The sequence below is a fragment of the Epinephelus lanceolatus genome, chromosome 4 (assembly GCF_041903045.1).
Source record: "Epinephelus lanceolatus isolate andai-2023 chromosome 4, ASM4190304v1, whole genome shotgun sequence".
NCBI lineage: Eukaryota > Metazoa > Chordata > Actinopteri > Perciformes > Serranidae > Epinephelus > Epinephelus lanceolatus.
Window position 1 is genome coordinate 19,384,179 of NC_135737.1, and position 15,828 is coordinate 19,400,006.

At 40.9% G+C, this 15,828-nt stretch overlaps 1 protein-coding gene and 2 pseudogenes across 1 annotated transcript; all 3 read left to right on the forward strand.

The window, feature by feature from the left end:
• The first annotated feature begins 1,736 nt into the window (after positions 1-1,736).
• Positions 1,737-2,660, forward strand: LOC144462678 (odorant receptor 131-2 pseudogene; annotated as a pseudogene).
• Positions 2,661-8,965: 6,305 nt separating this feature from the next.
• Positions 8,966-9,888, forward strand: LOC144462679 (odorant receptor 131-2 pseudogene; annotated as a pseudogene).
• A 2,818-nt stretch (positions 9,889-12,706) lies between these two features.
• LOC144462680 (odorant receptor 131-2-like) lies at positions 12,707-13,624 on the forward strand. Its single transcript, XM_078166781.1, has one exon. It carries the CDS (start codon positions 12,707-12,709, stop codon positions 13,622-13,624), a length of 918 nt encoding a protein of 305 aa, XP_078022907.1.
• The last annotated feature ends 2,204 nt before the right edge of the window (positions 13,625-15,828 follow it).

The window sequence follows — 15,828 nt, forward strand, 5'->3', positions numbered from 1 at the left end:
ACTAACCAGTGGGGACTGGAAGGTGGGCAGTGGGCACTATCTTTCCATATGCTAACGCAGCGACAGCCATGGCCAGAGACATTATGTTTTTTGTGTTGTCCAACCAGTCAGCTGTCTGTCCCATTCTTGTGAACGCTATATATCAAGAACACCTTGAGGGAACATCTTCATATTTGGAGCAAACGTCCACCTGGACTCAATGATAAACTGAATAGATTTTGGTGGTCAAAGGTCAAAGTCACAGTGACCTTACGTTCATCTCATTGTCATAAACACGTTATCTCAAGAGGGTCTTAATGGAATTTCCTCAAATTTGGCAAAACATACACTTGGATTCAATGATGAAATATTTTAGTGTCAAAGGTCAAGGTCACTGAGACCTCGTCCATTCCATTCTCGTGAATGTTATATCTCATGAAATGACTTGCGGGAATTTCCTTAAATTTGCCAAACACGTCCCCTTGGACTCAAGATGAACTAATTTGCATTTTGTAGTTCAAGCTCAAAGGTCAAGGCCACTGTGACCTCATAAAACATATTTTTGGTCATAACTCAAGAATTCATATGCTTATTATGACATATTTCACAGAAATGTTAAATGAAATAAAATGATGAAGTGATCACAGTTTTTATCCAAAAGGTCAAAGGTCAGTTTCACTGTAACATTATAGTGTCCTACTACAAAAACACTTTGACCATTATTCAAGGTAAGCAGAACATCCTGTTTTGGGTTAGAGTAAGTACGAAATGTTGTGAATATGTCACGACATCAGTACATCACGGACAGACCTAAGTTAAAAAAGCACTGACTCCATGTTACAACAACACTGACTTTTGGGCTCAAACGTGACACCAACAGTGGTCTCCTGGCTGCAGGTCTGTGTCAATTTGACCCATCCACACTGCTCCCACCTGCCCTAGACAGACTTTCTCACTCTTTATAATATGTCTGTTGCTTTGAGCATGAAATATTGACACAAATGGGATTATACTGGAGTTAGCTGAAAGACCGGTGTGGCCCACAAAGATGTCAAAATGGTGCCTTCAGTGTCTGGATCACACACCGAGGGGCGTGTAAAAGTGTTGGTATTTGACAACCTAATGAGAATGGACTGTGATGACACTGGTGAGAAAAGTTTCATTTGCTGTTATTTTTGGACGGTGTAATCTTTAAATTCACACTGCACAGCCCTCTCTCAGAAGGCTGCAGTGAGCTCCACAGAAGACATTCGCTGTTTGAACACCATGGAGGGTGTGGTGACCTGCTCTATTTAAACCAGCATCCTTATTAGAAGCTTGACATTGAGTTTTTATCATTTTGTAAAAAATTGAATTTTCTATTGACACTATTGGATCACAAAATGACATTTGAACTGACTTATATCAGTACCTTAAAAACTTGTGTGTTTACTTAGAAAACAAATGTGGCCCTCTATCTGGAGATGATCGGTAAAGATGATTAACATGTCAGTTGATATCTCTGTGTCCTATCCTTGCTCTGTGTGCATTGATGTGTTTATGCTGAGTGGATGAACATAAGATGTGACATGACGTGGTTTAAAGGTTGCATGACAGCCTGTGTTACAGACTGCCAAGATAAATGTGCATGTCCTCTTCTTTTTTCCCTGTTATTATTTGATCTTTTAATTTTGAATGTTGTTTGTACATCTGTAATGCACTGTTTGTTCTAATGCTGAAAAAGCAATAAAAAGATAAATCATACAAAGAAAACAGATATGGCCTATAACAGCTCATCGATTGGTGGTGAGTCTTTACAGCTGCAGTACAGTTACCAGGTCGTTATTGTGCAGCTCCTAGTGATGACTTTTCTTTGCATCAACCTTTTGCTCATCGTGACCTTTTTTAAAAAGGAGTTCTTCTACACAACAACACGTTACATGTTATATGCTGTCACACTACTGTCTGATAGCTTTATATTATTAATGTCTGATGTCCTTCTTATCTTGACCTTTTTTGAAATTGCCATGCATGTTTGGTTATGCATCATCATCACTGTTCTGGTATTAATGTATATAATACTCACACCAGTTACTCTGACAGCAATGACCCTGGAGCGCTATGTGGCCATATGCATGCCCCTGCGCCATGGAGAGTTGTGCTCCACACGCAGTGCTATAAACTGTATCCTCATCATTCACTGTCTCAGCTCTGTACCCTGTATTGTTGTCTTCTCCAACTTCTTTGCATCAGCTTCTCTAAGCTTTTATGAACAACACAGTCTATGCTCTGTGGAGATATTCATGTTGTTCAGATGGCATGATCATATGAGGTCAGCTTTAAGTCAGTTGTACTTCTTGATTATGTGTATTACTATTGTATTCTCCTACTTTAAAATAATGAAAGTGGCCAAATCTGCATCAGGAGAGAATAAAAAGTCAACATGGAAAGGGCTCAGAACAGTAATTCTTCATGCTTTCCAGCTGCTGCTCTGTCTCATCCAGCTGTGGTGTCCATTCATAGAAGCTGCTGTACTTCAGATTAATTTCAGCTTATTTATCAGTGTCAGGTACTTTACATACATAATGTTTAGTCTTGCTCCACGATGTCTCAGTCCTCTTATTTATGGCCTCAGGGATGAAAAGTTTTTTCTTGAACTGAAAAAGTATGCTTTCTTTGGCTTGTATAACAAAAAGTACTGAGAAAGGCTTTCATCTAGTTTGTGACTGTGATTTTACTGCTATGATGAATACAATGTCAACAAACCATTAACCCTGAGGTATGAAAAACTTAAACTACAGCTTAAACTGAACACCTTTTTTAAGCTCTTGCATTTGCATATTTTACATGACTGGATTTAACAGGTCTTTGCCCCATAAATGCAGCTTATTATAGATCTGTGTAGCAAATAACCTTGTTATGAATTAATATGTTACACGTACTAAAAGGACAACTGTTTTACCAATAAATACTTGACCTTGACCTGTGACCTTGGCCTATACTATATAAGTTGTGCTTTGCTTTTTAAATCCAATTCATGGTTTCTCAGTTCTCACCACTTATCTCGTCATCTGACTCATACCATGGTCAAGATTTCCAAAAACATACACACAACACTATAAAAGATACCAGCTCTGTAACAATAATATTTGGCCTGTTTTTCTTCTAAATCATGTTTGGTACCAATATATTCTCCAATGTTCTGATAAGACCACAGCATTTTCCCACAAAAATACAGCGCAGTGCTTCATCAGTGGAGTGATCTTAACATATAAGCCATGCAGGTTTCCATTCACTTGTAGTGCAAATTATAACTGCTTTTACAGAACATCTGCAAAAGAAAATTCAAATGAATGTGTGTTTTCATCCATTGTCTTTATATGAATATAAGAAGTTGAGCACATCAAGACCATGGATAAGGTTTTGGCGTTATGACTGTATTATGGTATACCAGGGTATAGTTTGACTGAAAGATATAAGAGTGCCCAGCCTTCTGTTTCCCCCAGGTTGCCCTCTAGCAGCGTTAACTATGTTAGCTCTGATAGCACCGTCAGCAGTTTTAGCACGGCTAGTGGTGCCAACATAGTTTACAATGCTGAAGTAGCCTGGTTCCAGACCATAGACCCCGCCCACTCAACTGAGTAGGCTTGCATCTCTGGTCTGGCATACTACAATGAATTTGCGATTTATCTCATCCAAACAATGGAAGGACAAATGTATGGAGCTATATTTGTGTCTTTATTACATGCAAGAAAATAAATGATATGAGAGGGAAAAACAAGTTTGAGAGAAAAAAAAATATTTGAGAGAAAAAGTTTTCACACTGATAGCAAAAAATAATATTTGAGACTAAAAAAAGTTTTGAGAGAAAGTATTTTGTCATAGAATATAAAAAAAATAATTTCAGAGTTAAAAAATGATTTCCAAGAAAAAAACTCTCTCAAAAAACTTTTTTTTACTCTCAAACTCTCAAATATTATTTTTTTGCTATCAGTGTGAAAACATTTTCTCTCAAAAAAAAAATTGTTTCTCTCAAAACATTTTTCTTCTCTCTCTCAAAACCTAAGTCTTTGCTTTTGTGTCAGAATTTTGCTCTCACTGTGAAAATAATGTCATGGGCGGGGCCACGTTCCTATTGGCCAGTCTCAATCAAATTGAAGTGAGGATCGTCTTGGGAGTCGAATTCAACTGAATCATTCATCCACCATGGTGGATTCACCGGCATAGATGCGCTGCGTTATTTGGAAGCGGATATGCATACATTAACGTTACGCATGTGTGGCCAAATGGAGAGGAGAGGGAAATGAACCGACAACGCCACCTGTGGAATTGCACCCCAGGGAATACACTCAAACCTGTAGACTACTCTTAACAACAGGTCACACAGATTCGTACACTGGTAAATATGGGGACAGGAGACGGACTTCCAAATATAACACAGAGGTCCAAAGCCGCATGAATGCACAGCCGCGTTACAGTGTGCTTTAATCAGTCTGTGGAAAACCGGCAGAACAGCAGTGGAAAACAGAGCGGCCGCACCGGGGCTGGAGGCCGTGGATAGCCGTCCTTCAGGATGCCCAGCTGACGGCCCACGTCACCGGGCTACGGAGTGCGGCCCCACACAGTGTGCAGAGGAGGAGAAGAAGCCACAAGCTGTGGCCTCAGCTACAGCAGGACAGAGAGCAGGACAACCTGTTAACATAAAGTTAACAGAACTAGCAGAAGTAGAAATAAAAAAACAAAGCGAGCTTACCGGAGTGAAGGGAGCTTAACGCACAGCGCACAGCTCAAACCGTCTCGCAGTGAGGAAGAGCAGACACCACGCTTTTCAAAGTCCCCTCCGAAGCTGCACACAACAGGAACGGCCAACGCCGCTGTAAAGCGAAGAGTCACAGCAGCTGTGACATCATAATACGCTTTGACAGTACACAAACATTGCAGCACCCATGCCTACCTTATGAGTCCCAAGTTTGGGTACAGAAACCGGAGCACGACACACACAAAGCACGCCAACCAGAGCACGCCACACACAGCCCTCGCCAGGTAAACGCCAGGTAGAAGTGAGCGCGCCCGTGAGGGGAAGACCAAATAACGCAGGTGCCACCACTGCGCAATTAGGCTCCGACAACTGGAAATTAAGCCCAGCTGATGCCAATTAAGGGCAGAGGTGTAGCAGTGCTCACCCTGCCACACATGGGATGTTGGAAGAGAAAAGCACCGTAGTAAAATAACGTTAATGGGATAACCTAGCTAGATGTAAAGTTAACACTAGCTGACTAGTGCAACTAATAACACAATCTCGGTAAAATAACGTTAGGTGAGAAAAAGGATTCATTATAGGAATGATTTTGATAACCAACTTCCTCATCTAGCTACCCATCAATTGTGTGTGTCATCATCTTACCCAAACATTGGAGTCTCCACTCCCAAATAACGCAGCGCATCTATGCCGGTGAATCCACCATGGTGGATGAATGATTCAGTTGAATTCGACTCCCAAGACGATCCTCACCTAGCTGTCAATTCGATTGAGACTGGCCAATAGGAACGTGGCCCCGCCCATGACATTATTTTTACAGCGAAAGCAAAATCCTGACAAGAGAGCAAAGACTTAGGTTTTGAGAGAGAGAAGGAAAATGTTTTGAGAGAAACAATTTTTTATTTTGAGAGAGAGAGAGAGAGAGAATGTTTTCACACTGATAGCAAAAAATAGTATTTGAGAGTAAAAAAAAGGTTTTTGAGAGAGTTTTTTTTCTTGGAAATCATTTTTTAAATCTCAAATTATTTTTTTATATTCTATAACAAAGTACTTTCTCTCAAAACTTTTTTTAGTCTCAAATATTATTATTTTTTGCTATCAGTGTGAAAACTTTTTCTCTCAAATATTTTTTTTTCTCTCAAACATTTTTGTTCCCCTCTCATATCATTTATTTTCTCGCATGTAATAAAGACACAAATATAGCTCCATACAAATGAACGCCGTGGGTGGGGGCAGGTCTAGCAATTAGCCAATCAGCAGCAAGCTGATGTCAAGCTGTGCACCAGTGGGTAACTGGTGAGGATAGTAACAATGGCGACCGCTACAGATCCTACAGACTACATTAACGATGCTATTGAGGTATTTCGCCACTACTCGCATTAATGGAGGACGAAATTAAGGAAGCTGCTAATCTGGATTTAACGGCGATGCAGCTGGGCGTGCACGACGACGGAGACATTTTAAACGGGCAATGCTCGATTGTTTTCGGCACCCCCGAGGCATGGATAGGGATGGGCAAACGATCAAAATTCATTATTCAATAATCAAAACAATTAACGATCAATTATCGATTAATTGATAAACGAGTATTTCAAAAGAGAGAAAACAAAAGAGTGCAGTGCAGACTGTCGCAAGAGAGCACAGCTGCCCCAGTTTTGAGCTTCAAGCACCCCAGGCCAAAGAGGAAGAATGGCGCGCATGAGTAGTTCACCCCTGGGTGTTTACAACTGTTGCCAGTTACAGGCTTCAGTTTTCAGCAAAACCTCCGTCTTTCAATGGCGTAGTGTTTTCAGAGGCCTCAAGGGAAGCCGCCGAGGCTTTGGAGAGCAATGAGAGCCTCCGTCTGTTTCTGATTTTTTGCCTGGCATAGGTCCGGTGGGGGTCTCGTAGACCCGTCGAGCCGCCTTGCTCGTCGGGCGGGGGTCTCGTTGGCACAGCGGCTCACCGGACCTATGCCAGGCAGTGTAGGGGAAACACTGTGACTATCGATCAAAATTATTTGTGATCGATCAAAAGCCTTAACAATCAATCATCGATAATCGAAAACTGATGCCCATCCCTGAGGCATGGATACTAATAACGTCAGATTCTGGGTGAGTCATTGATCTCTACTGATTGGTTAGGGAAAAATCTAATTCCCTCCCCCTTGCAAATCGCCTTCAGTGGAGGCGATGTCAGACTGAAGGTTCTGGGAGCTTCAGTCTGACACTCAGGCTAATGCTGAAGGGGTTTTGTGGCTTTAATTAAAGTTGCTTGCTCACTGGAGCTTCCTGGGGGAAGACTGCCATTACCAGTGGTGACTGCGAGCAAGTGGCATTGCTAGCAAGCTCCTGTCCAACCTAGCTGGTGCACAGTGCAGAGCAGGCAAGGATAATGTAAACTAACCAGTGGGGACTGGAAGGTGGGCAGTGGGCACTATCTTTCCGTATGCTAACGCAGAGACAGCCATGGCCAGAGACATTATGTTTTTTGTGTTGTCCAACCAGTCAGCTGTCTGTCCCATTCTTGTGAACGCTATATATCAAGAACACTTTGAGGGAACATCTTCATATTTGGAACAAATGTCCACCTGGACTCAATGATAAACTGAATAGATTTTGGTGGTCAAAGGTCAAAGTCACAGTGACCTTACGTTCATCTCATTGTCATAAACATGTTATCTCAAGAGGGCCTTAATGGAATTTCCTCAAATTTGGCAAAACATACACTTGGATTCAATGATGAAATATTTTAGTGTCAAAGGTCAAGGTCACTGTGACCTCGTCCATTCCATTCTCGTGAATGTTATATCTCATGAAATGACTTGCGGGAATTTCCTTAAATTTGCCAAACACGTCCCCTTGGACTCAAGATGAACTAATTTGCATTTTGTAGTTCAAGCTCAAAGGTCAAGGCCACTGTGACATCAGAAAACATGTTTTTAGTCAAAACTCAAGAATTCATATGCTTATTATGACAAATTTCACAGAAATGTTAAATTAAATAAAATGATGAAGTGATCACAGTTTATATCCAAAAGGTCAAAGGTCAGCTTCACTGTGACAGCATAGTGTTCTACAAAAACACTTTGGCCATTATTCAAGGTAAGCAGAACATCCTGTTTTGGGTTAGAGTAAGTACGAAATGTTGTGAATATGTCACGACATCAGTACATCACGGACAGACGTAAGTTAAAAAAGCACTGACTCCATGTTACAACAACACTGACTTTTGGGCTCAAACGTGACACCAACAGTGGTCTCCTGGCTGCAGGTCTGTTTCAATTTGACCCATCCATCCCACCTGCCCTAGACAGACTTTCTTACTCTTTATGTCTGTTGCTTTGAGCATGAAATATTGACACAAATGGGATTATAGACATAAGTTAAAAAAGCACTGACTCCATGCTACAACAACACTGACTTTTGGGCTCAAACGTGACAACAACAGTGGTCTCCTGGCTGCAGGTCTGTGTCACTTTGACCCATCCACACTGCTCCCACCTGCCCTAGACAGACTTTCTTACTCTTTATAATATGTCTGTTGCTTTGAGCGTGAAATATTGACACAAATGGGATTATACTGGAGTTAGCTGAAAGACCGTTGTGGCCCACAAAGATGTCAAAATGGTGCCATCAGTGTCTGGATCACACACCGAGGGGCGTGTAAAAGTTAATTTGCTGTTATTTTTGGACGGTGTAATCTTTATATTCACAGTGCACAGCCCTCTCTCAGAAGGCTGCAGTGAGCTCCACAGAAGACATTCATTGTTTGAACACCATGGAGGGTATGGTGACCTGCTGTATTTAAACCAGCATCTTTCTTAGAAGCTTGACATTGAATTTTTATCATTTTGTAAAAATCAAATTTTATATTGACAGATGAATTACAAAATGACATTTGAACTGACTTACGTCAGTACCTTAAAAACGTGTGTGTTTACTTAGAAAACAAATGTGGCCCTCTATCTGGAGATGATCGGTAAAGATGATTAACATGTCAGTTGATATCTCTGTGTCCTATCCTTGCTCTGTGTGCATTAATGTGTTTATGCTGAATGGATGAACATAAGATGTGACATGATGTGGTTTAAATATTGCATGACAGCCTGTTTTACATACTGCCAAGATGAATGTGCACGTCCTTTTCTTTTTTTCCTTATGATTATTTAATCTTTTAATTTTGAATGTTGTTTGTACATCTGTAATGCACTGTTTGTTCTAATGCTGAAAAAGCAATAAAAAGATAAATCATACAAAGAAAACAGATATGGCCTATAACAGCTCATCGATTGGTGGTGAGTCTATACAGCGGCAGATCAATAACCGGGTCATTATTGTGCAGCTCCTGGTGATGACTTTTCTTTGCATCAACCTTTTGCTCATTGTGACCTTTTTTAAAAAGGAGTTCTTCTACACAACGACACGTTACATCTTATATGCTGTCACACTACTGTCTGATAGCTTTGTATTATTAATGTCTGATGTCCTTCTTATCTTGACCTTTTTTGAAATTACCATGCATGTTTGGTTATGCATCATCATCACTGTTCTGGTATTTATGTATATGATACTCACACCAGTTACTCTGACAGCAATGACCCTGGAGCGCTATGTGGCCATATGCATGCCCCTGCGCCATGGAGAGTTGTGCTCCACACGCAGTGCTATAAACTGTATCCTCATCATTCACGGCCTCAGCTCTGTACCCTGTATTGTTGTCTTCTCCAACTTCTTTGCATCAGCCTCTCTTAGCTTGTATGAACAACACAGTGTATGCTCTGTGGAGATATTCATGTTGTTCAGATGGCATGATCATATTATGTCAGCTGTGCATCAGTTTTACTTTTTGATTATTTGTATTACTATTGTATTCTCCTATGATAAAATAATGAAAGTGGCCAAAACTGCATCAGGAGAGAATAAAAAGTCAACATGGAAAGGGCTCAGAACAGTAATTCTTCATGCTTTCCAGCTGCTGCTCTGTCTCATCCAGCTGTGGTGTCCATTCATAGAAGCTGCTGTACTTCAGATTAATTTCAGCTTATTTATCAATGTCAGGTACTTAACTACATAATGTTTAGTCTTGCTCCACGATGTCTCAGTCCTCTCATTTATGGCCTCAGGGATGAAAAGTTTTTTCTTGAACTGAAAAAGTATGCTTTCTTTGGCTTGTGTAATAAAAAGTACTGAGAATGGCTTTAATCTAGTTTCTACGTACTTAAGATTTAAAATGTTTTGTGACTGTGATTTTACTGCTGTGATGAATACAATGTCAACAAACCATTAACCCTGAGGTATGAAAAACTTAAATTACAGCTTAAACTGAACACCTTTCTTCTGTTCTTGCATTTGCATATTTTACATGACTGGATTTAACAGGTCTTTGCCCCTAAATGCAGCTTATTATAGATCTATGTAGAAAAAACCTTGATATAAATGAATATGTTACACGTACTAAAAGGACAACTGTTTTACCAATAAATACTTACAGTTTATACACTGTGACCTTGGCCTATACTATATAAGTTGTGTTTTGCTTTTTAAATCCAATTCATGGTTTCTCAGTTCTCACCACTTATCTCGTCATCTGATTCATACCATGGTCAAGATTTCCAAAAACATACACACAACACTATAAAAGACACCAGCTCTGTAACAATAATATTTGGCCTGTTTTTCTTTTAAATCATGTTTGGTACCAATATATTCTCCAATGTTCTGATAAGATCACAGCATTTTCCCACAAAAATACAGCGCAGTGCTTCATCAGTGGAGTGATCTTAACACATAAGCCAAGCAGGTTTCCATTCACTTGTAGTGCAAATTATAACTGCTTTTACAGAACATCTGCAAAAGAAAATTCAAATGAATGTGTGTTTTCATCCATTGTCTTTATATGAATATAAGAAGTTGAGCACATCAAGACCATGGATAAGGTTTTGGCGGTATGACTGTATTATGGTATACCAGGGTATAGTTTGACTGAAAGATATAAGAGTGCCCAGCCTTCAGTTTCCCCCAGGTTGCCCTCTAGCAGCGTTAACTATGTTAGCTCTGAGAGTACCGTCAGCAGTTTTAGCACGGCTAGTGGTGCCACCATAGTTTACAATGCTGAAGGGGTTTTGTGGCTTTAATTAAAGTTGCTTGCTCACTGGAGCTTCCTGGGGGAAGACTGCCATTACCAGTGGTGACCGCGAGCAAGTGGCATTGCTAGCAAGCTCCTGTCCAACCTAGCTGGTGCACAGTGCAGAGCAGACAAGGATAATGTAAACTAACCAGTGAGGACTGGAAGGTGGGCAGTGGGCACTATCTTTCCGTATGCTAACGCAGAGACAGCCATGGCCAGAGACATTATGTTTTTTGTGTTGTCCAACCAGTCAGCTGTCTGTCCCATACTTGTGAACGCTATATATCAAGAACACCTCGAGGGAACATCTTCATATTTGGAACAAATATCCACCTGGACTCAATGATAAACTGAATAGATTTTGGTGGTCAAAGGTCAAAGTCACAGTGACCTTACGTTCATCTCATTGTCATAAACATGTTATCTCAAGAGGGTCTTAATGGAATTTCCTAAATTTGGCAAAACATACACTTGGATTCAATGATGAAATATTTTAGTGTCAAAGGTCAAGGTCACTGTGACCTCGTCCATTCCATTCTCGTGAATGTTATATCTCATGAAATGACTTGCGGGAATTTCCTTAAATTTGCCAAACACGTCCCCTTGGACTCAAGATGAACTAATTTGCATTTTGTAGTTCAAGCTCAAAGGTCAAGGCCACTGTGACATCAGAAAACATGTTTTTAGTCAAAACTCAAGAATTCATATGCTTATTATGACAAATTTCACAGAAATGTTAAATTAAATATAATGAGGAAGTAATCACAGTTTATATCCAAAAGGTCAAAGGTCAGCTTCACTGTGACAACATAGTGTTCTACTACAAAAACACTGGCCATTATTCAAGGTAAGCAGAACATCCTGTTTTGGGTTAGAGTAAGTACGAAATGTTGTGAATATGTCACGACATCAGTACATCACGGACAGACCTAAGTTAAAAAAGCACTGACTCCATGTTACAACAACACTGACTTTTGGGCTCAAACGTGACACCAACAGTGGTCTCCTGGCTGCAGGTCTGTGTCAATTTGACCCATCCATCATCGCTCCCACCTGCCCTAGACAGACTTTCTTACTCTTTGTAATATGTCTGTTGCTTTGAGCGTGAAATATTGACACAAATGGGATTATACTGGAGTTAGCTGAAAGACCGGTGTGGCCCACAAAGATGTCAAAATGGTGCCTTCAGTGTCTGGATCACACACCGAGGGGCGTGTAAAAGTGTTGGTATTTGACAACCTAATGAGAACGGACTGTGATGACACTGGTGAGAAAAGTTTCATTTGCTGTTATTTTTGGATGGTGTAATCTTTAAATTCACACTGCACAGCCCTCTCTCAGAAGGCTGCAGTGAGCTCCACAGAAGACATTCATTGTTTGAACACCATGGAGGGTATGGTGTGGTGACCTGCTGCATTTAAACCAGCATCTTTCTTAGAAGCTTGAAATTGAATTTTTATCATTTTGTAAAAATTGAATTTTCTATTGACACTATTGGATCACAAAATGACATTTGAACTGACTTATGTCAGTACCTTAAAAACTTGTGTGTTTACTGAGAAAACAAATGTGGCCCTCTATCTGGAGATGATCGGTAAAGATGATTAACATGTCAGTTGATATCTCTGTGTCCTATCCTTGCTCTGTGTGCATTGATGTGTTTATGCTGAGTGGATGAACATAAGATGTGACATGACGTGGCTTAAAGGTTGCATGACAGCCTGTGTTACAGACTGCCAAGATAAATGTGCATGTCCTTTTCTTTTTAACTTGTTATTATTTGATCGTTTAATTTTGAATGTTGTTTGTACATCTGTAATGCACTGTTTGTTCTAATGCTGAAAAAGCAATAAAAAGATAAATCATAAAAAGAAAACAGATATGGCCTATAACAGCTCATCAATTGGTGGTGAGTCTTTACAGCTGCAGTACAATTACCAGGTCATTAATGTGCAACTCCTGGTGGTGATTTTTCTTTGCATCAACCTTTTGCTCATTGCAACCTTTTTTAAAAAGGAGTTCTTCTACACAACTACACGTTACATCTTATATGCTGTCACACTACTGTCTGATAGCTTTGTATTATTAATGTCTGATGTCCTTCTTATCTTGTCCTTTTTTGAAATTACCATGCATGTTTGGTTATGCATCATCATCACTGTTCTGGTATTTATGTATATGATAATCACACCAGTTACTCTGACAGCAATGACCCTGGAGCGCTATGTGGCCATATGCATGCCCCTGCGCCATGGAGAGTTGTGCTCCACACGCAGTGCTATAAACTATATCCTCATCATTCACGGCCTCAGCTCTGTACCCTGTATTGTTGTCTTCTCCAACTTCTTTGCATCAGCTTCTCTAAGCTTTTATGAACAACAAAGTGTATGCTCTGTGGAGATATTCATTTTGTTCAGATGGCAGGATCATATTAGGTCAGCTTTAAGTCAGTTGTACTTCTTGATTATGTGTATTACTATTGTATTCTCCTATGCTAAAATAATGAAAGTGGCCAAATCTGCATCAGGAGAGAATAAAAAGTCAACATGGAAAGGGCTCAGAACAGTAATTCTTCATGCTTTCCAGCTGCTGCTCTGTCTCATCCAGCTGTGGTGTCCATTCATAGAAGCTGCTGTACTTCAGATTAATTTCAGCTTATTTATCAGTGTCAGGTACTTTAACTACATAATGTTTAGTCTCGTTCCACGATGTCTCAGTCCTCTCATTTATGGCCTCAGGGATGAAAAGTTTTTTCTTGACCTGAAAAAGTATGCTTTCTTTGGCTTGTATAAGACATGATACTGAGAATGGCCTTAATTCAGTTTCTACTTACTTAAGATTTAAAATGTTTTGTTAATATTAGGCTACACTCAGGGGGATGGCATCGCCCTTGAAAATAAAACGGTCAAAATCATCCCCCTTCTAAAACTGCCATCCCCCCTTTCCATCCGTTGTGTCATTTTTTGAATGAATGTGGTATTACTGCTATTTCAACATTTAGGGCTCTAGTTTCCCAGCGCAGCGCAGGGTGGTGCAGGGTGACGAACCTCACGCAGAGCTAGTTTCGAGCAGCGCAACCCGAGGCGCGCTCAGTTTGGTAGTTTGGCAGACTGAAGTGCGCTGAGATGGGTGTGGCGGCGCAGCATTGGGACGTGTCAACAGATCCAGCTTGGCGCAGTGACAGTTTCGTGCCAAAAGGCTTTGCTGAAGGTGCGCTAAAAGCTCACCAGCTGAAACCAGGTCTACTGTCAGCGCAGGCCGAGCACAGCCGGTGTAAGCCGAAGTTTGGCTGACCGGCGGACAGTGCACACGTCACCAAAACCTCACAGGCAGGTTTCCAGAATATCAGGCACATTAACCATGCAATAAATACCCAAAAAACCACTATTCAATGCAACTATCTGCAATCAGCACATAAATGTATCTCTATATCGACTGTCCCGTGACATGTGATGTCAGATCAAAGGGGATTGGCACCGTTTGGCACGATGGCATGTTTGGCACACGTAATGGAAACCCAACCTGATTTGATTAACACAGCTGCAAACTAATGAGTTCACATCCCTCTCAGCCAAACACAAACAGCTACAGCATCAGATAGGGAGTATATATTCAGCATCTGTCATCTTAGAAAAGTCAAAAGAAAAGAAACAGAGTGAAACTGCAAGAGGGAAAGAGCACGCGCGCACGAGAGAAATGCAACATTGATTTACAATTGTGGTGACCTCTTCCCAGGCTACCTTTGCATCATCAGCCCGTGGAGGTCTGCTTGCAGTTCCGTATATTCGGACACTGCGAGCTTGGACCTCCCGGACCAAAACATCAGTTTCCTCCTGGGAGAAGTCTGGCAGTCTGACGCTGCTGCTCTCTTCCGCCATGGCAAATTGAGTAAACTCTCATTATGCCTTCGCACGGCGCATTTAAGGGCGAGGAGAGGGGCTCATTTGATTGGTGTGATGTGTGTAAAACCCACTGCACGCCTTCTCTCCTCCCTCTTACCGACTTGCGCCGGTAGGAGGGACGGAGGTGGGATAGAAGAGTAGCTGCGCCAGGGCGCACGGTGTGCCAAACTTACAAAATCCTCCTGGTCACACCCAGTTGGCGAAGCGCAGGTGCGCTGCGCCTCCGCCGCGCCCGGTCTGCGAAACTAGAGCCCTTAGTTTTACCTTTGGTTTTACTCATATTGAGTACAATACTGTGGGCGAGGGCACGCATGCAAAGATATTTTTACATAGTATCTCAGCAAGCTGCGGCGTGGATGTTATGCCTGTACCCTATAGAGGGCGACCGAACGACGCATAGTGCGTCCAAATTCACACTTGTTCTTCTCTATGGATTTTCTCCACAACCATGCGTCATAACGAGAAGCCATATCACGTGAAACAGCAGAACCGCAGCTTTCTGACAAGACCAAGCACTTGTCGGTTGTCCAATGTTTTCACAGCAAAAAAAAATGATAAAGTTACACTAAAATGATTTCATACAGCTTTGCACACACATTACTCTTGGATGGATTACTCACGAATGCAGGGTCGCACAGTATGGCCACGCATAACACATGAAAGCGCAGGACCAGAGCTTTCCAATGATACCACACACATCTTTGTGCTGTCATCCCATCACGCTAAAAATACAGATCAATTGACTACAAAATAAAAACCTGACAAATTTCTTTACAATCCATTATACAGATCTTGTTATCAGTCACTTCATATAGTGAGGAATAATATTATTACTATTTTTCTGTTATCTTAGACGTAAATATTGCATGTTTCCTTCAAATAAAACACATTTTTGACTTGTGAATGATTCAATGGAATTTCTTGCAATAATGAAAAAATACTGGCACAAACCACGTTTTGGACAACTGCCAGATTCCAGAGAGTCTCCCCTCTTCATATATGGCAGAATATGTCAACTCCCAACTTGCTATGCTGAGATACATGTAAAAATTTGAGAATTTAGTAACACAGATTTTATTGTTTTTTCATTGATATAAAAAT